This window comes from Ochotona curzoniae, unplaced genomic scaffold, assembly GCF_017591425.1.
Source record: "Ochotona curzoniae isolate NIBS_2020 unplaced genomic scaffold, NIBS_Ocur_1.0 scaffold_2453, whole genome shotgun sequence".
Classification (NCBI taxonomy): domain Eukaryota; kingdom Metazoa; phylum Chordata; class Mammalia; order Lagomorpha; family Ochotonidae; genus Ochotona; species Ochotona curzoniae.
This window is the reverse complement of record NW_024467094.1, coordinates 11052252-11079266: the sequence shown is the minus strand read 5'-3', so window position 1 is coordinate 11079266 and position 27015 is coordinate 11052252. Positions and strand designations below refer to the sequence as shown.

The window sequence follows — 27015 nt, the reverse complement described above, 5'->3', positions numbered from 1 at the left end:
ACCCGCAAGAAGCTCCTGGCTCCTGGCTGAAGCTCTGGCCACTGTGGCTACTTAGGGAGTGAAACAGCAGAAGGAAGATCTTTATCTCTCCTCTTCTCTGTGAATCTGACTTACAAAAAAAAAAATTAATCTTAAAAAAAACAAACCTTTACATCTTTATCTTCCAAGATCTCCATTCTCCTGATCCTCTATCAACGATGAAAATTAATCTTAACAGGCATATCATTCTTCCTAACTCAGAATATGCTCTCCCTGTCTCTGCTACCCTCAAATCTACAGGGAAAATCTCCGAGGTCAAACTTAAAAGCGAAGAAAAAAATGAAAGTAACATAAATGGAAACACGGGGCCAGTCCGGTGGTGTAGGACACTAATCCTCCACCTGCATCACCCGCTTCCGTATGAGCACCAGTTCAGGGCCAAGCTGCTCCACTGTCATCCCACTCCCTGCTTCTGGCCTGGGAAGGCAGTGGAGGAAAGCTCACGTCCCATTGAGAAGCTCCTGGCTCCCAGCTTCAGAGCAGATCAGCTACAGACGCTGCAGTTATTGAGAAAGTGAACCAGCAGACAGATCTCCCTCTCCATTCTCCTTCCTGTAAAAACTGTCTTTCAGATAAAAATAAATATTTTTTTAAAAATAAGCAAAAAAAAGTATCCTCAATTTGTCACAATTCACCCACCAATATGGCTCTAATATGTGCACTTTACCATACCATGCCATAATAATTTTTTAAATTACCATACCTTTTCTATTATTCCACAAAAAAAAAAAAAAGGCCATTTTGGGAGCAGCACTGTGGTGTGGTAGGCTGAGCCTCTGCCTGCATAAGTGACACTTCATATGGGCATCAGCTTTGAGTCCCAGCTGCTTCACTTCTGATCAAGCTCCCTGCTTGGCCCATATGTGCTAACTTCCACCAAGACTCTAACTCTGGGGTGACAAAAATGAAGGTAACTGTGCTAAAAGTTTGAGGCTCCAGCTAGATGCAGAAAACTGCAGTGGCAGCAGGGGAAGCTGGCACCTGCAACACAGCATCCCCCATGAGCACTGCTCCATTTCCAGCCTATCTCCCTGCTAACACGCATGGGAAAGCAGCAGAAGATGCTGACCTAAGTGCCTGGACCCCAGACCCACCTGAAACACCTAAATGGCATGCCAGGATTTGACCAGCCTGGTCCACCCAGTTCCAGCCATGTGAGAAGTGAACTAGCAAATGGATGATACATCTCTCTCTGTCTCCCTAACACCTGTCACCTATAAGTATATCTTTTAAAAAAAGAGAGAGAGGGCCCGGCGCGGTGGCGCAGTGGTTAAGGTCCTCGCCTTGCACGCCCGGGATCCCATATGGGCGCCGGTTCTAATCCCGGCAGCCCCGCTTCCCTTTCAGCTCCCTGCCTGTGGCCCGGGAAAGCAGTCGAGGACGGCCCAAAGCTTTGGGACCCTGCACCCGCGTGGGAGACCCGGAAGAGGCTCCTGGCTTCGGATCGGCATAGTATCGGCCCGTTGCGCTCACTTGGGGAGTGCATCATCGGACGGAAGATTTTCCTGTCTCTCCTCTCTGTATATCCGCCTTTCCAATAAAAAAAATAATAAAAATAAATCTTTAAAAAAAAATTAAAAAGAGAGAGAGAGAAAAGGAAAAAAAGAGAGAAAGCAAGCTGCATTGGTGATAATAGCAGAATTTGAAATGATGTTGACTATATTTTACAGATGCAGAAACAAAAAGACTAAAAAATGGTTTCAGAAATAAAAAGAAATTTGGGAATGCAGCCCAGCAGCTCTGACCCCGAGTCTGCACTGCCCACAGGGAACAGCTTTTCAGGGGCACCACGAGCATCTTCTTAATGCCTGATTCAACCTCTGCCACATGTCACTTGTAAGTGTTTCAAAAGCCACACTGATTTACAGATCAGTCCAGAAGCCTAAAGGAAAATCTGCCAAAGAAATTCCTCAGAGAGAATGTCAACTGCCTTAACATAGTTTGCTTTACAAATTAGGACTTCCATCTCAGAGATTTGTGGCACAAATCAGCTTTAAAAAATGTCATTAGAATAAAGTTTTAGTATGTTTATCAAAAAAAAAAAAAAAAAGAAAGAAAAAGAAACATCCCCAGAAAAACGCAAATTCACCAAGGGTATTAGTCCAACTCCTATTTCTCCTTTGTTTCAGTAGCTGTAGTCCTACTGTGCACAAAAAGGCCAAGGATAAGACTTATTGCCAATGGTTACAACACAAAGCATAACTTATTCCTAAGCCAAGCTGGGTTTGGCTCCGACAGCTTCCCAGAATGATGGAAGGCATGACTTCAGGGTGAGTCAACCTTTGCTAATGCATAAAATAAAGCAGAGAAGAACTATCTGAAGGATTCACTTCTCAGCGTGGGCCAAGTCAATCTACTCTGTGATGAATCTCCAGTTCCAACTGACTGATTAGACAACATCAACGTGGACATCTGTACCATGGTCCAAGGCAGTCTAATGATAGACTCTTGGCTAGGAATCTCAGAAGCAATTACCCTTGTCGTTCTGAAGCAATCCACGCTGATACTCACGTAGTTCCTTGTTGTCCTCATCTACCAAAAGAACTTTTTTTCAGCCTTCAAAATTGAGAACACAGGTAGCCTTTCTAGGTAGTGTTTTCTGTTCTCCCAGAGTTGCTATCTTTGCCCTCTGTATGATCTCTGCACAGCGCATTGCAACTACCTATTTATATGTTCATTTTTCTTACTTGACTGCATCTCTGAGGGGAGAAACAACACCTTCCTACGTTCAGTGCCTAGGACAACAGCATTAAGGGTACTCACTTAAGTATTTATGGAAATGACCTGAAAGAAGGGAAAAACGTGATCCCTCAGAGACTACTGGGTTAATAGAAGAGGTTTTACAACTGAGAAAGCAACTGAAGAGCAAAATGTCCACAGAAAACATGCACAACTAAGGACAGTTATTTAAGGTGACACATAGGGATGTGTGGCAAGATAGATACACACACATACATAGTGCATGTGTGTGCCTGTATGTACTGCAAAACACAGCAGACTGACAACAAGAAAGAGAAGCTACAGGGAAAATGATAAGAGGCCATCAGTAATAAAGTTACAACTTCAAGTATATGCCAGTAAATCCTGCTGACTTATTAAAGGAAGATATGTTTAGCCTCAATTTTTGAAACAAAAAGCAAATTGTTCTGAATCACAAATTTTTAAATATGTTTAAAGTTACACACACATAGAGTACAACTCTGTTACTGAAAGCCAAATTTAAACTCATGGGTTTCTACAAATGCATTGCCAAGGAATATAAATCACAAGGATTCCTCCGGTCTATGATCACTTGTCTTAATATAGGCTGACTATACATCAAGCACAAACCAGTGAAAGCAATCCTCCTGGTAATTAACCTGTTACCTAACTACATAGCTCTCAAATCGTGATACTCCACAAATTTTAAATAAGGAGATAGAAGACGGCTAAAAACAAAGAAAAACCACCCACTAAAGCTATTAAAAATAAATATATAGTTAATGCAAGAGTGCTTCAGAAAGTTCATCAAGGGCCAGTGCAGTAGCATAGCATGATAATCTTCCGCCTTTAGCACTGGCATCCAATAGGGCGCTGGTTCAAGACTCGGTTGTTCTGCTTCCCTGCTAATGCGCCTGGGAAAGCAGCAGAAAATGATCCAAGTCCTTGGGCTACTGCACCCATGTGGGACCCAGGGGAAGTTCCTGAATTCAGGTCAGTCCAGCTTCCGCCCCCTTCTGAGACACATTAGCAGGGAGCTACATCAGAAGTGGAACAGCCACTTCCTTTTTTATGGCCTGAGCAGATGACATAGGGTGGTTCAACTTCTTGGGTCCTTGCACCCACATGGAGACCCAGAAGCAGCTCCTGGCTTTGAATTTGAAGCAGCTGCAGCAGTTGTAGCCATCTGGGGAGTAAAACAACATATAGATGATCTCTGCCTGTCCTCTTTCTGTAAATTGACATTCCAAATAAAAATCTTTAAAAAAAAATTAAAGGCAGAGTTACAGAGACACACAGAGATTTTTCACCTGATGGTACACTCCTGAAATGGCTACAATAGCCAAGGTTGGACCAGACCAAAGCTAGGAGCTTCTTCCACGTCTCCCACATGGATGCAGGTGCCCAAGCATTAGCACGTTCCTCTGCTGCTTTCCCAGCTACACTAGCAGGAAGATGAATCAGAAGTGGAGCAGCTGGTACTCCAATGCCCATATGCGTGTGAATGCTGCAGGTGGCAGCTTAACCCATCACACCACAATGCTTTACCTTCCTCTTCACCACCCCCAGCCAGTAACTTTAACACTAAATATTTATGAGTAAAATGAAAGGTTTCCAAGAGGGGAAAAACCCAAAGTTTTCCCCTGGAGCTAAACAAACGGTCTACAGACTCGGGGAAGATCATGAGCCAAGAAAACATCTATTTTGTATTCTCCATCTCAGCCCAAACCCATTATGTTCAGGACAGTGCAGAAAGGGATTACCAAACGACACAACTGCAGGTAGTACCTCGCCAAGAATCCAGACGGAAACAAAAACTGGTGAGAAAGGCAACATGGGAAAAACAAAACAGACCGGTGTAGTTTCCTACCCCATATGATAGGCAATGTGTTACTACACAAAATGAGCTGCTCCCACAGGAACATCACCTCACTACCCTACTCCTTTGGAGCAGCTGCACATTTCAGTTTGGATCCAATGTATGGGTTTCATTCTTATTTGGAAGGCTCTTCACAGACTAGGAGCTGGATCCTAAGGGACAATTTATAGTACATCCTACATACATTCCAGTTGGCTGAAACTCAGCAGCTGATTGCTCCCTTGTCTGAGCTGGTCAGGAGCCAAAGGAGGACTTTTCTCAGTCAACTCTCCCAGGCCGGAAAATTCTCTAATGCCAGAGTTCTGGCTTAAGTCTGGATATCAGGTTATTCATGAGATGCCAAAACTACATCTTTACATTGGCTTTGAACAAGTCTCCCAAGTACACCATGCAGATTCCCACAGACCTCACAATCATCTGGACACTGGGGCCAAGGGTGGTTATTCTTCCTCTCACATAGAGAGGAATATGCTTTTCAAAGTCAAATTCTTGGGTTCCTGCCACCCATGTAAAATACCCGGATGGAATTCCCAGCTCCCAGCTTCACCCTGGCCTAGGCATGGCTTTGTGGGCATTTGGGGAGCAGACCAGCAGATGGAAGATCTCTTGTGTTATCTTTGTGCCTTTTAAAAAACATAAAAATAAATGAAAGATTTTAACAGGGGTGTGCGCTCAAAGTATAAGTAACATCCAATCAAACCTTTCAAAAATCATTCTCAAAAAAATCTTAAAATAAAAACAAGAACTACAAGAAAACTATTCAATACCCAGCTTACTTACATTCTTTCATTTTGCCATCCTCAAAACTCCCTATATGACTATCTACTCGAATTCTCTCACACTGTTGTTGATCCCTATGCCATAAAAATCCAAACTGCTTTCTCTGACAAGAAACAAAGTAGGAAAACTTAATATTATGTGTGTATGTGTGTTTTAAAATTGTGCTTTCTACCTCACCAAGTTCCTAAACTAGAATTCTGATCCAGAATGTTTAGAAAAGTGTGTGAGCCACTACCAGCATCTAATGAGCAGGGTCAGGAGTGCTAACCACACTGCAAAGACAGGCCTGGATGACAAAGAGCTGTCTGGTGGAAAAGGAGATAATATCCTCATTAACAATCGGTACCCTACAGGAAGCACGTCAGCATTAACAGCCTCACCTGTTCACTCCAGCCCCCAGAGCAGCGAGAGACAAACTGGTTCTGTAGAGTTAGACAGTTTAGGTTTCGTGGGCCACACTCACTACTGTTACAAGTTGTTCCTTTAAAGCAATTCTATGTAAGAACATAGAAACCATTCTTCACTCACACATCAGGGGCAGCACTTTGCCTATTCTTATTCTAGAGCATTACTTAACTCTTCATAGTGCATTTACATAAATCTAGATACTTAGGACCGAAGTTATAAGCTCCACTTGGGACACACGCATCCCACAGTGAAATGCCTGGATTGGAGCCCCAGTTCTGCTCCTAATTCCAGCTTCCTACTGGAAGAAAGAAGGCAGTGGCAGTGATGGCTCAAGGACTTCGGTCCCTGCCACCTGTGCAACAGATCTAGACTGTTTCAGGCTTCCGACTCCAGTCGGCTCCGCCACCGACTGCTGCAGGCATTTGGGGAGTGAACCAGTAGACCAAAGACATGTCCCAACCTCCCTGCCTTTCAAGCAAGTAAAAATGAGCAAATTTTTGGAAAATTAAGTCAACAACATGGGATACAATGTTTTAGCTGTAACTCCAATAATGTATATTATAAGAAAAAACAAATGAGAATTTGACAATCAGCCTTAAAACCTAAAAAAACAGGATATGTGATTAATTAATTCTGATATTCTCTCCTTTTCTTCTCCTGTATATTGCAGCTGCTTCAAGTTCTGTTGTCGATGTTCACATTCAAACATCTGACTGCAAACAGCACAGACCCTGCCCATCCCCCTTGGCTCAGGATGCATTACTTCCTATTCGCCATGTGTGCCACTCAGAGTCTCTTGACTATTATTACTGTCAACGTTTTCTAAAATGTCTAAGCCAAACCAAAGTCTGGAAATTCTGACTGGTATCTGGGTCCTGACTTTCCGGATGGTAACCAAAGGTCACGTGGGGTGGAAAGTGGCCTGTGGGTAACACAGAATACACACATGCACGCGAACAGGATATGCTGGTAATCCGGCTTCCTGAGACCTGGGGAGCTGTGAGAGTTCTCATCAACACCCCTGGGGAAGAGCAAACTCTGCAGCTGGAAAACGCTGGACTGCAACCAAGGGTTCAGGCCTGGATTCCTGGCTAACTCAGAATGGGAAGATATACCTTTCCTTCCTCCACATTTTACTTGCCTAAAAATACAAACACAAGAAATAGATGGAGTGAGAATCTGTCGAGACGTCCCCATGGCGTGAAAGCTGGTGCTTGCAGCATGGCCCAGGTCACGTCGCAAACCCAAAAAGACAAAAAGTGTGGTTTTGGTGTTTAACCAGCCTCAGCTGCACCCTGGCACTCTTGTTTCTCCCCACAGAGAACTTTGCCTGTTAAGAGCAAAGAAACCAACCTCATATCTTGAATTGAACGGCCAGGATAAAAATAAAGCCCCGAAGTGGTTTTGTGACCGAGGTCATATGGGGCGCTAAGGGTTTGTAGGTAGGGCCAATGTACTTTGAGAAACTTCTACTTATTGCCAACCACAAAGACACAAAGACGGCAGCTCTAAGGTCCAGCAGTGAGTCAAGCAAGCACCTCTATGGCCTCAGCGGCCCCTTGGCTTTTAGGGACTGCTCCCCTCAGCACACTTCCTATTACTACTGTCTGGAAAACCCAGTTCTGGCTGTGACCTTCTTTGAGAGTAATCTCACTAACCTGGGTTTCTTGGCCTAAGCAAAAGAGGACCGGTTTGGACATTCCTGCCATAGGAGCAGGCTTTTACGGATTCCTATTATCACATGATCACAAACCTCAGTCCACAGGACATGTTCAAGTTCTCATCTAGAGTAAAATGGAGTAAAACGGGAAATTCACACTACAAACTACAAGAGTGAAGAAGTAAGAGGTGACATGAGGTCAACTCAAAACAAGAAAACTATGAGGTGCCTACCTTACAAGTATGAAATCTTTAGATCCTGGAGATCAAAAAAAAATAAGCTCTACCTGTCATGATTATATGATTATGAAGATATGAGACAATTGGGTTATCACAGAGAAAACATGGCACAGCCTTAACTGTTTTCTGACATGTAGATGACTCCAGTGCTTATGCTACTGAGACAAAGTCACCACAAGTTTTCCCTAATCTTTCCACCGGTACCAGCTCTGACACTGGTAAGCCTAATGGTTCCCAATACAACTCCAGCAACTGAAACTCACTCCAGTACAAGAGGAGTGATTTTGCCTAAAGAAGTGGATCTTCTAAATGTCTTTGTTAGTCTATGGCTGTGCTGGGGGAGTCTGGGGGCCTAACATGTGCGCCACTCACACACAGCAGCCTTCTTCAGGCCCGTGGTGGCAGCAGCCGCAGCTCACCTTTCATGCGATGCGAGGGGCACTGAAAAGCTAGACAAGTGATGGGTCAGAAAAAAATGCCACCTGCATAATGCATTTTTTTTTAACATTCTTCATTAAACACTCCACACCAAGCTGAACAAGTGGAAGGTCTTTCCCACAGGCCAGCCAGCCTGAACTGTCCACAGCGAAGCTATGCTCTTTCACTGGCCAATCTGTTTCCTGTACTACTGCTACATGCGGGAGGGGGCGGGGGGAGTTACACATGCTCAGAGGCTATCCAACCTGTAGAGCTACAACAGAAGGAAGAGGGTCTGGTGCGGTAGAGAAGCAGCAGCTAAGGTCCTTGCCTTGCATGTGCCAGGATTCCATATGGGTACTGGTTTGTGTCGCAGCTGCTCCACTTCCCATCCACCGCCCTGCCTGTGGCCTGGGAAAGCAGTAGAGGACGGCCAAGTCTTTGGGACCCTGCACCCATGTGGGAGACCCGGAAGAAGCTCCTGGCTCCTGACTCTGGATCAGCTCAGCTTCAGTTGCTGCGGTCACTTGGGGAGTGAACCAGCAGACAGAAGATATTTCATTCTATCTCTGCTTCTCTGTAAATTTTTTGTTCCAATAAAAATAAATAAAACTTAGAAAGAAAAGAAGAAAAGGTTACTGCTCTTAACTTACAACACAGCCGTAAAGTAATACACAAGAGATTCAGACAGGGGCAGCACAGAAAATCTCAGGCAGAAACGATGACTCCCAAGTCGAGGGACACAAAGTTCTTATCATCACCATTTTACAGACAAAGCAACTGAGGTTCAGTCAGGTTAAGGAACACACAGATATTTCATAAAATGAGCACCTGAACTCAGGACATACGAACATCCCAGCCGCTGCTCTCTGTACTATCCTACCTCAGACAAAAGTAATGAGATTTCAAACTGCCAGCCTCTAGCAGGCCATGGAAAGCAACCACTCATAAAGGGACATCCCAAGTCCAATGGCAATAAGAGGGAAATGAGGCAAACAGTGTATAATATGCTACTCCTAACTGAAAAACCAAAACCATGACTTATTTGAAAAGACCTTGAATCAGGGCCTGGCATAATGGCAACTGCTAACTCCTTGCCCTGCATGCACCAGGATCCTATGTGGAAACTGGTTCATATCCCATTGCTCCACTTCCCATCCAGCTTCCTGCCTTTTGCCTGTCAAAGCAGTACAGGATGACTCAAAGCCTTGGAACCCTGCATCCACATGGGAGATCTGGAAGAAGCTCGGACCGGCTCAGCTCTGGCTGTTGCGGCCATTTGGGCAGTGAATCGGGATGGAGGATCTTTCCCTAGCTCTCCTTTCCCCTTTTAATCTGCCTTTTCAAGAAAAATACATATTTATATACTCATTCATTCATTCATTTATATTGCAAAGGCAGATCTATAGAGAAGACGAGAAAAATCTTCCATCCTCTGGTTCACTTCACAAGTAGCCACAACAGCTGGAACTAGGCTGGTCTGAAGCCTGAAGCCGTTAGCCAAGAGCCTCTTCCGGGTCTCCCACATGGGTACAGAGTCCTAAGGTTTTTGGATTTCCTCTACTGCTTTGCTAGGCCACAGCCAGGGAGCTGGAAGGGAAAGATATAAGGATATAAGCCAGTGACCATATGGGATCCCACTGCAAGGCGAGGACTTTAGCCACTAGGCTGCTGCGCCAGGCCCCATGAGGCCTCTTTTAATCTCTACTCCCAGCAACAAAACATAGAATTATAGCCTAAGATTTCTCCAACCACAATACAGTTTTTTAAAAAGGTCACCAATTTTCTTTGCCCGGGTGGCCTCAAATTAACACCACTGGCCCCAATTTTTCAATAGTGTGAGACACTTCCCTGTGATATGGACCCAACTTCATACTCGGGCTTTCAAAGCTATAACAGATACCCCAGACAAGGAAACATTCTTGCACTTGCTCCTTACTCATGTGTTTTAAGAAGTCTCTCTTTACATATAGAAGAGGGTCTTCAGAAATCATTCCCATTTGCTTTTCTTTAAAAATATATATATATATTATTTATTTTAAAGGCCGAGCTAGAGAGACATAGATCTTCCACCAGCTAGTACACTCCCAAGATGGCTTCAAGAGGAAGAACTGAGCTGATCCAAAGCTAGAAGTTATTTTCGGGTCTTCAACATGAGTGCAGGTTCCAAGGATCTGGACCATCCTTCGCTGCTTTGCAGGCCACAAGCAGGGAGCTGGACATGAAGCCAAAGGATGCAGCAGTATGGGATGTTCATGCTGCAAGCAGCGGCTTAACCTGTTACATCACAGCACCGGCCCTAAATTGTGCTATTCTAATGAAAATAATAATAAAAAGTAGGGGGCCAGCATTATGGCAGAAGGGTTAAGTCACTGCCTACAATGCTGGCATCCCATTTGGGCCACAGCTTAAGCCTAGGTGCTCCATTTCCAATCCAATTCTCTGAAAATGAACAGGAAAAAACAGCAGATAATGACCCAAGCTCTTAAATCTCTGCACTCACATGAGAAACCCAGATGAGGCTCCCGGCCTCCACCTGGGCCACGCACAGCCATTACAGTAATTTGGTCAGTGAACCAACAGACAGAAGATCTGTCTGCCTGTCTGTCCCTTCCTTTGTAACTATCATTCAAACAAAAATACAGGTAACTGGGCCCGGCGGCATGGCCTAGCGGCTAAAGTCTTCGCCTTGTACACACCAGGATCCCATCTGGGCACCAGTTCTAATCCCGGCAGCTCCACTTCCCATCCAGCTCCTGGCTTGAGGCCTGGGAAAGCAGTTGAGGACAGCCTAAAGCCTTGGGGCCCAGCGCCCACGTGTGGGAGACCTGGAGGAAGTTCCTGGCTCCTGGCTTTGGATTGGCACAGCACTGGCCATTGAGGGCACTTGAGGAGTGAATCACTGGACGGAAGATCTTCCTTTCTGTCTGACTTTGCAATAAAAATAAATAAAAATTTTAAAATATACAGGTAACTATTAATCTTAAAATCAGAGTATTTCTTTAAAAAATAAATGTATTTTTATTGAAAATGTAGATTTACAGAGAAAGAGAGACACACAGAAATATCTTTCATTTGCTGATTCTCCCTCCAAATGGTCACAATGGCTAGAGCTGAGCCAATCCAAAGCCAGGAGCCAGGTGCTTCTTCTGGGTCTTCCACATGGGTGGCAGGGACCCAAGGACTTATACCGTCTTCTGCCACTTTCCCAGGTGCATTAGCAGAAAATCGGAGTACATGCACAAGTCAGGACTCAAACTAGTGCCTATGTGGGATGCTAGCACTGAAGGTTGCAGATTAACCTGCAGTGCCATATTACTAGCCCATTTCCTATCAAGTTAATCATACACACACAAGAAAACTAAGAAATTTCAGAAACACAGGTATTCCTGTAATACAGGAAAAAGACATTATAGGAGACTAGCCCACTGACTACCTTCCACACACATCACACACCAATTGAGAATGCGACTCCAGTGAGAGGTTCAGCGTTCACTCCACCACCCAACTTTCTCACTTTATCCCCCATATTACTACAAAGTTAGATTCTTGCAAACCTCTGCTGTTTCACAATTTCTCTCATGCTGCTCCTTTCACTTGCAACACTGCACTCTGTCCAGGCCTTCCTCACACCTCAGCCAGGCCTGGCCCATCGCTTCTTCCTGGTGCCTGCACAGTACCCGGTACTTACCTCCTCCCTCACAGACCTCACCACAGTTATTATAAATGAATTCTCTTACTCTTTAAAACCTACATGTGGGCTCAGCACATTAGCGTAGCAGTTAAAGTCCTCGCCTTGAACGTACCAGGATCCCATATGGGCGCCAGTTCTAATCCTGGCAGCCCTGTTTTCCATCCAGCTCCCTGCCTGTGGCCTGGGAAAGCAGTCAAGGATGGCCCAAAGCTTTGGGACCCTGCACCCGCATGGGAGACCTGGAAGAAGCTCCTGGCTCCAGGCTTCAGATCGGCTCAGCTCCAGCTGTTGCGACCATTTGGGGAGTGAACCACTGGACAGATGATCTTCCTCTCTGCCTCTCCTTCTCTCCTCGTATATCTGTCTTTCCAATTTAAAAAAAAAAAAAAAAATACATGTAACCCCTGAGTCAATCATCATGGTGCTTTGCCAGTCACTCTGAGACACGGAAAGCAGCAAAAAAAAACTTGGTCATTTAATGTGCATTTTCCTAACTGCAGTCTAATACAGCAAGTTTGCCTTGTTGAATGAATGTCCTTTCATGGTCTATCTATCCCCACATTTCTGTTATTAGTGATCGGGGACTTCACTGCACACTAACAGCCTCCAAGCTCAGGGTTCAGATGCTGTCCAGTGTTCCTAAGTCCAAGCGATCTTTGCTATGCCTTTCAGAGAAAATACATACATTAGATAAGTTCTTTCAGGTCTGAGCCTGTAGGCTAGGAGCTCATCAACAATGCATGTTAAATATAGTGATTTAACATGTGGCTTCTGCTGAAACAGAAAAACATACAAATTAAGGTCATATACAGATCAAGTGACTAAAAATAGGACTAGAGGTTGAAGGAACTGTGGGTCTCTTAGGAGCAATGTCCGATATCCAGTGTTTGTGGCAACTTTATAGAACATTAACACCACAAATAATAAGAATCAACTGTCTACTGAACATGCTGTAGGTACAGCTGTTTCTCCCACTAGACTAAGCACTGGAAAACCAGGCTAACAGGAAACCCATCCTATCACCCATCTTTCTAGAGGTTCACTGGTGAGGCCAGCGTTGTGACACAGTAGTGCAGTGTACATTAAAGTGTTGGTTCAAGTCCCACTGCTCCACTGCCAATACAGCTTTCTAATGTACCTGAGGGGCAGCAGAAGGTGGCCCAATTTTGGGGCCCTGCCAGATCAAATAAAACCAAACAAAACTCACTATCTCCATCGCAGACGCCTGGCCTTTCACTGTGAAAATGATTCCTGATGTTACTACCTAATGTCCTTAATAAATTCACTGATCACCAAAAATAACTCACTGGCCAAGCAGGACTCCTCTGCTCTGATTTCCAAAGGGAAAACAGTATGGCAGAAAGCACGTGGACTTCATAAAGAAGGCCTGGAGCCCCAGCAGCACTGGCTGAGCGGCCTGCCTGCAGAAGAGTTCAACTGTGGCTCTCAATAGGACACCACTTGCAGTTGAGGTTGGCAGTCCCTCCTCAGGCTGGATGTTCAACCTAAACCACATCGCAAGGCTGCAAACCAGCAAGCCACAAGCTAACCTCCTGCAGCCATTCACAGAGACGGGGAGCGGGCCAGAGCCCACACCAAACAGCACACCAGCGGTTACTACCATTACTAACAACCACCCAGAGCAGAACTATTTGTTTATGAATCTGAATTTTGTTACTTTGTGTTAGAAATTCCCTAGTTGTCAAAGGAGCAATTCATACTTACGCTAATCACCCAAAAAGGACAACTACAATAAATAAGCAATACACAAAACTATTTAAATTACGTAAGTTAAATAAATGATACATACCTTCATAGGAATATCATACAGCCATAACAGAAACATACTAGAAAAGGATATTCACGCAGAAATTCTGCTGTAATGCTAATTTTGAAAATCTGGGGGTCCGCCACAGTAGCCTAGAAGTTAAAGTTCTCGCCTTCAACACATGCCAGGATCCCATATGGGTACAGATTCTAATCCCAGCAGTGCCATGTCCCATTCAGCTCCCTGCTTGTGGCCTGGGAAAGCAGTGGAGGACGGCCTAAAACCTTGGGACCCTGCACCCATGTGGGAGACCGGGAAGAGGCTCCAAACTCATGGCTTCAGATTGGCTCAGCAATGGCTGATGCAGCTGCTTGGAGAGTGAATAAACAGATGGAAGATCTTCCTCTCTGTCTCTCCTCCTCTCTGTATATCTGACTTTTCAATAAAAATAAATAAATCTTTTAAAAAATCTTCATCTCTGGGAGAGGGAAATCTCTAAGTCTAAGGAACTGCACCATGGAAAACAAAGAATTTTAAAGGGGGAAAAAAAACTTCATCTCAGGGCCAGTGTGGCAGCACTGATAGGTTAAGTGGCTGCCTACACTGCCAGCACTCCCTATGGGCATTGACCGGAGGCCCAGCTGCTCCGTTTCTGGCCCAGCTCCGTGCTAATGTACCTGGGAAAGCAGCAGGAGATGACTCAAACACCTGGGTCCTGGACACTCACATGGGACACCGGGAAGAAGCTCCTTCATCCTGGCTTCAGCCTGACCACCCCTTTGGCCTTTGCGGACATTTGGGGAGTGGACCAGTAGATAGAAGATCAATTTCTCTCTGTCTCTCTCCATCTCTGTCTCTAGCTCTACCTTTCAAATAAAATAAACAAATCTTTAAAAAAAAAAAATATTCTCTCTGGCCTAGACCACTTTCCTCAGTTTCTGAACACTCCCACTTCAGTCTCCTACCGAAGTAACAAATTCAGCATGTACAAATACAAACTGGTCACCTTTCTCCAAAGACCGTCTGTGCTTTTATTCCCTACCTGAAAGAATACAACATTACCTTCCCAGTTTCCAAACGAGGAACCCAGCTGACACTGCTGACCCTGCTTCTCCCCGAGCTCTCACGTCCTCCGCCCCATGGCGAGCTGGACTAACAGTACACCTTGGGCCGGTTCTCACCCTCCACCTTCAGCCCAAATCCTTTACACAACTCCCCTGTGTAACAACGGCACTGATCTCGGCTGTTCTAATCTCAATCTTCTCTACACTTTCCACAAAGCAGCCACGTCAGTATTTCTCTAAGACGAAGATCAGCTATGTTCTTGCCCTAATTATTCCATGGCATCCGACTATCTTCAGGATAAAGGTAAGATTATTCATCGGCTGATTCCTCAACATCCGGCCCCAGCTTACCCTATCACCCACTTCACTAAGAATTTTACTTTCAAGCCATCAAGTACGAGCTTCTGCACTTGCCTAAGGACGAGGCTCCCTCCCCGGCCCGGGCTTCTGCACCTGCCATTCCTTTTGCCCGGGATATGCTTTCCCGTCTCCCTCCCCTTCTCCTCTAGTCAACCCCAACTCATTTTTTTTTTTAACATTTCAAAAGCTTATGATCAACAGTGCTTTGGTCTCACAGCTACAATACTGGATGTGAACCTCAAACAAAATTCATTCTACTGCATTCTAACAACTCATTCATTCTTACATCTGCTACTAGAATGTTCTCCTTGAGAACAAGGTCAGATCTTCTCTGGTATCTTTCGTGCCTGGCACAACGTAACTAAAGAACTATTTAAGTGAATCAAGAGGAAACTTTCTAGGTAAGCCTATCACTGTCATCTTTCCTGGCTTCAAGGAAACAGTCCCAGTCCAAGAATCATAAAGGATATTGCATAAAAGGCTATCACAAACCAGACTAACCACCCCAGCATGTTTCCACCAAGAGGAAAAAAATACATAAAATCCTAGAGAGAATATACTAAGGTGTCATACCGGAGACAACCAACAGAGAAAAAAAAAAAATCTGATCCCTACTTTTACAAAATTCTATAGTGCCACACAGTGGTGAGATAGGGAAGTGCACAGTAAGGATATGGCTGGTATGGGTAACACAGCAGCAGGTGTCAGGGATGCCCCAATGGTCTTCCCTGCCCAGAGTGGGGAGGGCACACCCAGAGCCACTCAGTGCACGACTGGGGCACCCAGGCTTACCCACAGCCAAATCTCAGGAACTTACCTCACTGGGGCTCAGGTTGCCAAGGCCGTTCTCCTGCTCCGACTCTTTTCCAGACTCCGTGCCCTGGGAGGGCCGGGAATGAGATGGATGGATCCAGATCTCCAAGCGCGTAGTGTCATCTCCAATGTGTCGGAAGGTGGACTTCTTTCCTTTCCGCCACTGCTCAGAGCTCAGCTCAAGTTCCTCATGCTGCTTCTTTTCCGTCTGCTCTGCCTGTACGCACACATGCACAAACAGCCTCCCTTAGAATTCAGCTAACCATCTCCTATGGTTGCAACCTAAGGTCTATAAAAAGTAACAATTCCAGGGCCCAGTGGCATGGCCTAGCAGCTAAAGTCCTCGCCTTGAAAGCGCCAGGATCCCATATGGGCGCCGGTTCTAATCCCGGCAGCTCCACTTCCCATCTAGCTCCAGGCTTGAGGCCTGGGAAAGCAGTGGAGGATGGCCCAAAGCTTTGGGACCCTGCACCTGTGTGGGATACCCGGAAGAAGTTCCTGGATCCTGGCTTCAGATCAGCATAGCATCGGCGTTGCACTCACTTGGGGAGTGAATCAATGGACGGAAGATCTTCCTCTCTCTCTCTCCTCCTCTCTGTATATCTGACTTGGTAATAAAAAAATAAATAAATCTTAAAAAAAAAGTAACAATTCCATCTTGGTTCCAAAGTAGCAGAGTGACATCTGCTTTGTTTCAAAGTTACTTATCCTTTCACTGGCAGCCCCTGCAAGCTCTAAGATCGGCCTGACCGCCTATGCAGCAGCCCAGCCCAATGGGACCACAGCGGACAGCGGCAGTCAGTGCCCCTCAACTCACCTTCCGCTTGGTCTCTTCAAACAAGCTCATGAGACTCTCCTTGGCAGTCAGGATAGGGTTGCTGGCAGCTAAGCTGCGCATATAGTAATAAACGGCATCAAGCTTCCTCCTCTGTGGAAAGAAACCAGAGACATTCAGTCACCCAGCACACCTTCGCACTCCTGCAGGGGCCTGCGGATCTAGGAAACCCTAATCACCTCTCCCAGCCTGTGCCCCTGAGCTGTGAGCAATTCCAGGAAGAACATCAGAATGCTGTGCACGGGAGAACCTATGGGAATTTGATCAGGGGGTCTCTCCTTGCACCACACTTTACCTTACTGCAGAGAGGCTCCAAGAACCAGGCACAGCTATAGGCCACATGACAAGCTGATCAACAACAGAATGCATCTAGAATGGCTATCCTGTGAGATTATACCCCCTAGAGAAGCCCTAGCCATTTCAGTTTACACAGGGATACACTACTGCATCTGTGTAACCGTGAAACTGCCTAATGATGCATTTCTCAGAACACGGTTGTCATTAGGCAAAGGTGAGAGTACTCACTAGGGAGAGAAAAAAACATTCAATTCCCCTTATATTGCCTGTCTTTCCAAGAGAATTGGTATGCTACAGTTTAAATATGAAATTGGGATCAAATGAACCTGTCCAAGCACTGGCTGACTCAGGATCTGAGTGTGACTTTGGACAAGTTAGGTAATCATCTTCACTTTGACAACGAGAATAATAATACCCAAGCAGCAGTGTCCTCAGGCTTATCTCTGCTGGATTCTCATCAGCTGCTTCACAATAAGTTGTATTCTGTTGCTGTTATAATTTTTATTAATATCTGAGTTGAATTTGGAAATTATTCAGTGAATTCAATAAAACAAGCCTTTCCAATTCATTTTACAAATAATTAAGGGAAGAAAAAATAAAAGATCAGAAAGTAAGCAAAAATACTGAAACTTGGCCCTGTGCAACAGCCTAGTGGCTCTAGTCCTCACCTTGCACATGCCGTGATCCCATATGGGCACCAGTTTGTGTCCCACTGCTACACTTCCTTCCCAGCTCCCTGCTTGTGGACTGGGAGGGCTGTGGAGGAGGCCCAAGGCCTAGGGACCCTGCATCCCTGTGGGAGACCCAGAGGAAACTCCTGGCTCCTGGCTTTGGATCGGCTCAGCTCCAGACTTTGCGGCCACTTGGGGAGTGAATAAGCAGATGGAAGATCTTTCTGTCTCTTTCTCTCAGTAAATCTAACTTTTCAATTAAAATAAATAAATTAAAAAAAAAATACTGAAACCAAGAGGGAAAGGATACACAAAAGCTTTTCTGTCTCTCCTACCTCATATTCTTCATATTCTATTTTCTCTGTCTCAAAATGCACCTTCAGTACCGGGTTCTCTCTCCCTCAAGCATCAAAACAAAGCAAGTTAGCTTAGAAACAGTTTCCTTAATTGTGAAATTCAGATATATATACACACACAGATCCTGGAAACAGTAAATTTACATAACACACATAGTTTAACAGACTATGTAGTATACCATTACAGTTACTTACGTAGCTCCTACTTTCAATCTTATCTCAATTATATTAACTCTTCCTATACCACTCAAGACTGTATTCTATGGATTCTGTATTTTTTCAATTTTTAAGCTTGTGAAATTGAGATGTAACTTCTATCTTTACCTATTATTTCATTCACAGCATTTTTTTAGAAGTTCAACAAATAACAGCGTATCTAACATTCAGCTATATGTTATTAATCTGTATTAGCTACACACCTCTGTTGTCTTCTCAAAGTTTTTTTTTTTCTTTTTTCTAGGACAGAAACCCTACCACATACTTTATTATTCACACCACTGAGCAAAAGCACACTGCACATAAGCATGTTCTCAATAAGCATCCTAGTTCCAGTAAATGACCGAGGGAGAGGGGGAAGCTGACGAAACGATGTTACCTGACAACCAAGGTGAAAGGACACAGAACAAGACAGCAACACTTCGCAAAGTGATACACAGATTCAATGCAGTATTTATCAAAATCCTAATAATTGCTTTTTTAGAATGAAAAAGACAATACTAAAATACACACAAAAATAACAAAGAACTCCAAATAGCCTAAACAGCACTGGAAGGAAAAAACAAAAAAACTAATGAAATCCTATTTCCCAATTTTTTTGTATTACAAATTTGCAAAGATTAGAAGTTGAGATTAGTATAAGGACAAATACCTGAATCAACAAGAAAGAACTGAGAGTTCAGAAGTAACCCTATATATCGATTTCAAGAAAAATGCCCAGATCATTAGACAGACTCTTCAACAAATAGTGCTTAAAGAGGTAAACATCCACAAGTTAAAAAAAAATTCGAGCCTAATACTTACCTCCCATTACATACAAAATTAATCTAAGATGTTCTCCACTCTGTCTCTCAAATAAATCTTTAAAGCGAGGAGGGGCCAGCTGTTGGCCTAGCAGGTAAGACAGCTGCATTTCATATTAAAGTGCCCAGCCCCTGGCTCCTGACACCAGCTGCCTGCTCCTGCACATACTGGGAGGCAGCAGCAAAGAGACTGATCCCACTGCAAAAGCAGAAGAAACACCTGGATAAGTCCCTGACTCTGAGTTTGGCCCAGTTCAGCTCTGTCGAGAGCAAGTTGAAAGGGAACCATGGAAGGGGAACTCTTACTTTCTATCTCCCAGCTCAAATTACAATACATAAAATTCATCCAAAAATGGATCCAAAAAGATAAGAACTAAAACTATAAGACTTGTCCTAAAGATTTATTTTTATTGGAAATGCAGATTTACAGAGAGAGAAAAAGAGATCTTGGATTTGCTGGTTCACTCCCCAGCGGCAGAAATGGCCAGAGCTGGACTGGTTCTGAAGCCAGGAGCTTATTACAAGTCTCCAAGATGGGTGTAAGAGCTCAAGACCTTGGAACATCCTCTGTTGCTTTCCCAGGTGCATTAGCAGGGAGCTGGATTGGAAGTAGAGCAGCCGGGACTCGAACAGGAAACCATACAGGATGCTGGCACTGCAAGTGGAAGCTCAACCTCCTGAACCATGGTGCCACTCCCCAGTCCTGTCAATAAACACTGTGAAATAGATGACAGTGTTGTGACAGGGCAGGCTGAGCTGTCACTTGTAATGGAGTGCCAGTTCAAGTCCCAGCGACTTTAACTCTGATTCAGATCCCTGTAAATCACCCAAGAAGGCAGAAGACCCCATTAGCACTTGAGCCCCTCACGGGCGAGCCGGACTGACTTCCCACACCCCTGGCCTCGGCCTTGCTCCTGAGGGCATTTGGAAAGTAAGCCCGTGGGTAGGAGGTCTAGCTGTCCCTGACTCCCTCCATTTGTCTTTTAAATAAAATAAATGGACACAGAAGACTGTCACCAAAATGTTTAACATTAAAAGGTTTCAAATTAAAAAATTATTTCCCAATGGGCAATGGACCTGAAAAGCTGCTGCTCCAGATGGTCAATGAAGCACATGAAAGATGTCCAACACCATTAGTTGCTATGGAAATGCAAGTCAAAATCACAGTGAGTCACCACTTTGCATTAAGTTTGTACATATCAACAAAGAGTATCTAAGTTTACATGCAAAAGCAAAAGATTCAGAATAGCTAACACAGTATTCCAACATTGGAAGACTGACACTACTCAAGTGAAAAACACACTATGCACCTACAATAATCAAGAAGACAGTGTGGCTGAGCTCAAAAACACAATGAATCAAACAGAACAGAGAGCCCAGACATAAATCCACACGTACATCCTGAGCTGATCTTGGACAAAGATGCAAAGGCAATTCAGGGGAGAAAGGATGAGACCCTGTATCCGTGTGGGAGACCTGGAAGAAGTTCCTGGCTCCTGGCCTCAGATCAGTTCAGCCCTGGCCACTGCAGCCAGCAGGAGAATGAAACAGCAGATGGAGGCTCTTTGTCTCTCCTTCTCTCTGTAAATCCTCCTTTCCAATAAAAATGAATAAATCTTCAAGAAAAAATTAAAACTTCTGCTCTATGAAGACAATCCTAGTTAATGAGAAAATAAACTACAGGTTGCAAGACATGCATGTGATACATGTTTTTCGTATATCTGAACTTGTATCCAAAATATACAAAGAACTCCTGAAATGCAAAGATGAGAAAAGAACACCAAATTTAAAATCGGCAAAGGAGAATCACAAGTGTTGACAAGACATCACTGGCTACCCCCAGTGCTGGCAGAGCCGAGGGTAAACAGGAATTCTTGTCCTTCGCTGGCAGGAATGCACACGGCACGGGCACCGAGGAAACAGCTCTGCAGTCTCTCAGAGCGCTTCGACCCATTCTCATCACTTGAGCTAGAAATTTCATTCCGAAGGATTTACCTCAACAAGTTGAAAACATTTCTACATAAAAATCTGCACATTGGGGCCCGGCGCGGTGGCGCAAGTGGTTAAAGGTCCTCGCCTTGCACGCCCGGGATCCCATATGGGCGCCGGTTCTAATCCCGGCAGCCCCGCTTCCCTTCCAGCTCCCTGCCTGTGGCCTGGGAAAGCAGTCGAGGACGGCCCAAAGCTTTGGGACCCTGCACCCGCTTGGGAGACCTGGAAGAGGCTCCTGGCTTCGGATCGGCATAGTATCGGCCCGTTGTGCTCACTTGGGGAGTGAATCATCGGACGGAAGATCTTCCTCTCTGTCTCTCCTCTCTGTATATCCGCCTTTCCAATGAAAAAATAATAAAAATAAATCTTTAAAAAAAAAAAAAATCTGCACATCAATACTTACAGTAGCTTTATTCATCATCACCAGCACTTAAAGCAACCAGGATATCCTTCAATACGTGAGTGAAGGGACTGTGGCTCATCCCTTAGATGGAACATCATTCAGCAACAAAAATAAACACACACACAGACAAAACCCTCACACGCCTATTTCCAAATGAAGACGTCAGTCTGAAAGGGCTACACAGCGCATGATTTCAACTACGTGACATTCTGGAAAAGGCACAACTATGGAGATAATAAAAAGATCAGTAGTTGCCAGGAAGTTAAGTGAGGTGGAACAGGAGCTACTCTGTATTCTCTGACACTGTAACAGTTATCGTCCCAACCTTTAGGAGGCACAAAAGGTGGATTTCCACTAAGAACACTGCATCAACACTAGCTCACCAAGGGTACCGGATGCACCCCCACGAACTATGTTACTAATAAGGAAAACTATTATTATTAACAAGCAGTTACTATTAAAAGGGTAGCAGCTGAAAGGAAGCCGTACTGTATTCTCAATCATTCTATAAGCCCAAACTGTTGCTCCAAAGCCCCAAAATCAAGTGTATTAAGGGGAAACAAAATCTCAACTGGGAAAAAAAATCAAAACTCTTCCAATGAGATATGACTTAACAACCACTAGGTTGGTACCAACCACATGACAAAAAGATGGAAAGAAAGGGTGGGCAGAGGGAGAAAGGGAACAAATTTTAGCAAGAATGTTGAGAAATCAGGACTCCTGTACACTGCCAGTGAGGCAGAAAACGGCACAGCCACTACAGGAAAGACTTTGGCAGTTACTCAGTCAAACCCAGCAGTTTCACTCCTAAACAAAGGCTTAAAAAGAACTGAAAATGGTACTAAAATACTAGTATTTCACAGTAGCACTATTCACAAAATGGCTAAAAGAGGGAAACAATTAAACTGCCCACTAACAAAACATAGGCGGTGTGCCCACATAACGGAGTGTCTTCAGCCACTGATACAGACACATGCCACTGCAGGAAGAAGTACAAACACTTTACCAAAATAGCAAGAGGTCACGCAAAAAGGATCACATATCTTGTGATTGTATTTAAACATCCAGAATTGGTAACAGCAGAGACAGAAACCAAACTAGCGGCTGCTAAGGCGGCGGAGGAAGAAAGCAGGTACTAACTACAACATTTTCTTTCAGAGTTCCGAAATGTCTTGGAACTAAACAGAAGTGATGGTTAATTACACTTTCTGACAACAAGGACCTAACATTTCGTTCAGTAATTACAAGGAGAAGCTAGGAAGGAGACCAGGGGGGGAAAAAAAAAAGGAAAAAGTAGCTAAAGAAAAAGTTACGGAAAAAGGGAGAGGAAACAAAATGCAAAGTGCAGTGGTCAGATACTGTGCCTGGTGCAGTAGCCTAGTGGCCAAAGTACTCATGCTGTACCTGCCAGGATCCCATGTGGGCACCAGTTCTAATCCCGGCAGCTCAACTTCCCATCCAGCTCCCTGCTTGTGGCCTGGGAAAGCAGTGGAGGACAGCCCAAAGCTTTGGGACCGGCACCTGCTTGGGAGACCTGGAAGAAGCTTCTGGCTCCTAGCTGGAGATCAGCTCAGTTCCAGCCATTGTGGCTCTTGGGGAATAAACTAGAAGATGGAAGCTCTTTCTCTCTGTTTCTTCTTCACTTTGTAAATGTGACTTTCCAATAAAGATAAATAAATCTTTTTAAAAAGATTGCAAGTACCTATCACAAAAAGAATAAGACAGAAATTTCAAAAAAACAAAAGAAAATCCAGGGCCCAGTGCAGTAGCCTAGTGGCTAAAGTCCTCGCTTTGCACGCACCAGGATGCCATATTGGTACCAATTTGTGTCCCAGCTGCTCCACTTCCCATCCAGCTCCCTGCTTGTCGCCTGGGAAAGCATTCGAGGATGGCCCAAGGCCTGGTGACACTGCACCCATGTGGGAAACACGGAAGAAGCTCCTGGCTCCTGGTTTTGGATCAGCTCTGGCCATTGCAGCCACTTGTGGTTGGAAGATCTTTCCCTCTGTATCTCGTTCTCTGTATATCTGCCTTTCCAACAAAAATAAAATAAATTTTTTTAAAAGTGCAGTATTTTATAGTATTTCTTCAGAAACACATTATTCAATCATTTCAGTCCATAATTTTTAGAAATTTTTTTGAATGTATTGTGCAATAGATGAGAATATAAACTAAGGCACTATTAATTTGGACAATGAATTTTACAGTATTAAGAAAACCTTCTCAGGCCTGGCGCAACAGCGTAGTGGCTAAAGTCCTCGCCCTGAAAGTGCCAGGATCCGATATAGGTATCGGTTCAAATCCCGGCAGCTCCACTTCCCATCCAGCTCCCTGCTTGTAGCCTAGAAAAACAGTCAAGGACAGCCCAAAGCCTTGGGACCCTGAACCCAAGTGGGAGACCAGGAAGAGGCTCCTGGCTTCAGATTGGCTCAGCTCCAGCTGTTGCAGTCACTTGGGGAGTGAATCATCGGATGGAAGATCTTCCTCTCGGTCTCTCCTCTCTGTACATCTGACTTTGTAATAAAAATAAATAAATCTTTTTTTAAAAAAAAAATAAAACCTTCTGCATGCTAATGAACATGTTAACTGCTTCTTATACTCAACTAACTCTGACTCCACCTCTTCCTTTTCCACTCAGCTTCCTTGCCCCACAGAGCCCCCTCGGCTCCTAAGGCCCACCTCTCCTGGCAGAGACACATGTGGAGGAGGCTGATAAGCTCTCAAGAGGTAAAAATCTGGCATTTACTCTGCTCCTGCTAAGGAGATATCTTAGAAAGTTAAGACGAACAAGAAGGTCTGAGGTGGAAGAAAGCAAGGAGCTGCCAGCTCACGGCTTGGCAAGGACTTCAAGAGAGTGAGGGGAAAGGAGCCTTGTTTTCCACCACGAGGAGCCTTTGTCAACAGGAGAGGGAAGGGAAGGAGAGCAAGATGAGATTCAGAGCAGAAGCTCTGGTCAAAAACAGGAAGTGATGTGGGCCTGGACGGAGCACAGCACTCACTCCCTCAGGAACCGGAGCGCGAGTGTGCGCGAGTGTTGGGTGGATGCAGCGAGCATCCCTGACAACTTACCTGCAGAAGGACGGCCACAAAAGGAGTTTGAGAATGTTGGGCAGAAGGGCATATTCTTCGGACAACTGTAACTAGGTGGGCTTGAGCTCTAGGAGCTGATGCTACCAACATACATATGTTAAGACACTGCCTGCAAAACACTTCCTCTAGCCACAGGATTTCTTACCGTATACACTGCCAGCAAAGCCAACTGGTTATAGGGGCGCCCATTCTTGGGAGCAATGTGCTGGGCCTTCAGGTACCAACTAGAATAGAAAAACAGTAAGAAAATGCTAGCTCCATATCAACTCCTTCCCAATTCATCCTGATAAGCCCTACCACTTAAGACACACACCGGAGTGTTAGTGAGATGTACCCCTACGGCAGTAAGGCATGACTATGGGGACCAACAGGGACACCTGTAAGACAGCCACACGTGAAGCAGCTCAAGTGCTCATTGCTCTTAAGAGACTAGCGTCAAGTCACACAGGAGAGCGAAACAAGGAGCCGGAGACACAGTACCTGCGTGCTTTCCCGTAGTTGGCTGTATCGTTGGCTTGTTCCCGATACCTGGAGATATCGCCTTGGCAAATCATACATCGCTGGGCACTGATCAGGGCATATTTTACCTTCAGGAAAAAACAAACAAACAATCAGAGAATATACAGAAACACTGGCTTCAACGCCAAAAGACAAGATGGAATCAAAATGACAAAGCAGCACTAGTTGTTTTCAGGTCTTCAACAGAGCGTCAAGTTTCAGGGAGCGCCTTGCGATGCCGCAGCTGCTTAGCACAAGCATCCCAAATCAGCAGGCCAGCTGAGCACCAGCTGCTCTGTTCCAATCCAACTCCCTGCAGGTGCATACTCTTGTAGGTGAATAAAAATGGCCCAAGTACATGGAATAAATGCATGGAGTTTTAGGGGCTTCTGGCGATCCCTGGGCCTAGACCCGCTGCTACAGTGATCCAGGGAGTGAACCAGCACAGGTAGAGCTGTCTCTCCTGTTCTGTCACTTGGCCTTTTAAATAAATGAGTCTTCTTTTAAAAAAAAAAATAATTATTTTTATTGGAAAAGCAGATTTACTGAGAGAAGGAAGAGACAGAGATGATGATCTTCCATCCAATGCTTCATTCCCTAAGCAGCTGCAACAGCCACACAGCCACAGCTGAGCCGATCTGAAGCCAGGAGCCAGGAACTTCTTCCAGGTCTCCCACATGGGTGCAGGGTTCCAAAGCTTTGGGCCGTCCTCGACTGCTTTCCCAGGCCACAGGCTGGGAGCTGGATGGGAAGTGGAGCAGCCGGGATTGGAATCAGTGCCCAGATGGGACTCCAGCACATGTAAGGCAAGGACTTTAGTCACTAGGCTACCACACCAGGCCCAATTAGTGAATCTTGAAAAAAAGCATGTAGTTTAGCTTAACTGTTACTATCAAAAAATCTGCTAACAGTGTGATACAAAAATTTACTGAGGGGGGAGCCATTGGAGTGTAGCAGGTAAAGCCACCACCTGTGATGCCAGCACTTATACAGGTGTCTGTCATTTTTATTCCACTGAATGGAACAAATGTAAAAACATTTTATAAACAAATAAGCAATATTTAGAAAATTTTTGTGGTTGGCATTGAGACATAGTGGGTTAAACTACTGCTCATGACATTGGCATTCTACATTTCCACTACTTCAAGACCCAGCTGGTTCACTTCTGATCCAGTTCCCTGTTACTGTGCCTGGGAAAGCAGTGGAGGATGGCCCAAGTTCTTGAGTCCCTGCACCCACATGAGAGACCTAGAAGAATCCTTGGAGTTGTGGATGTGGCTTGGCACAGCTCCAGCTGGTGTGGTCATTTAGAAAATGAACCAAGGGCCTGGCGGCGCCTAGCAGCTAAAGTCCTCGCCTTGAACGCACCGGGATCCCATATGGGCACTGGTTCTAATCCTGGCAGCTCCATTTCCCATCCAGCTCCCTGCTTGTGGCCTGGGAAAGCAGTCGAGGACGGCCCAAAGCCTTGGGACCCTGCACCCATGTGGGAGACCTGGAAGAAGTTCCTGGTTCCCGGCTTCGGATTGGCACAGCACCGGCCGTTGCGCTCACTTGGGGAGTGAATCATAGGACGGAAGATCTTCCCCTCTCTCTCCTCCTCTCTATATCTCTGACTTTGCAATAAAAATAAATAAATCTTAAAAAAAGAACCAGTGGATAGAAGACCTCTCTTCCTCTCTATAACTGCCTCTCAAATAAATAAAATAAATCTTAACAAATAAATAAAAATTGCTTACTGTTCTTTCCCTGCTACCATTTTAGTCTTTTCTCGGTTACTATCACTGAATTATATTACTAAATTATGCTCCCATTGCAGAAAACATTAAGAGTGCACTTCAAAAACTAAAAGGAAAATGAACTTTAAAAAAGAACCCATGCAGAGTTTCTTTGTAATACACATTTCTGTAAACCTTTGAAAGTCCTGCATGTTTCATCCTTTACTGAACACCACCTCGTCCAGGGACTGTGTAGTACTACCAAAATATTTTCTCAGAATGGATGCTGCCTGGAGGCACACACCCAGAGGCAAA

General features: G+C 44.8%; 1 protein-coding gene across 2 annotated transcripts in view; it reads right to left on the bottom strand.

Annotated features, from left to right (window-relative positions):
- SMG6 (SMG6 nonsense mediated mRNA decay factor) overlaps nt 1-27015 on the bottom strand; it is a 227106-nt gene that overhangs the window by 190362 nt on the left and 9729 nt on the right. The window contains exons 5-8 of one of the 2 annotated variants that reach the window (XM_041001461.1): nt 24965-25071; nt 24630-24708; nt 16639-16749; nt 15826-16038 (exon numbers count right to left, since the gene is read on the bottom strand). In XM_041001461.1, the coding sequence (XP_040857395.1) occupies nt 15826-16038; nt 16639-16749; nt 24630-24708; nt 24965-25071 (510 nt within the window). The remainder of the gene's footprint in view (nt 1-15825; nt 16039-16638; nt 16750-24629; nt 24709-24964; nt 25072-27015) is intronic. The other variant, XM_041001462.1, reaches the window with a different exon arrangement.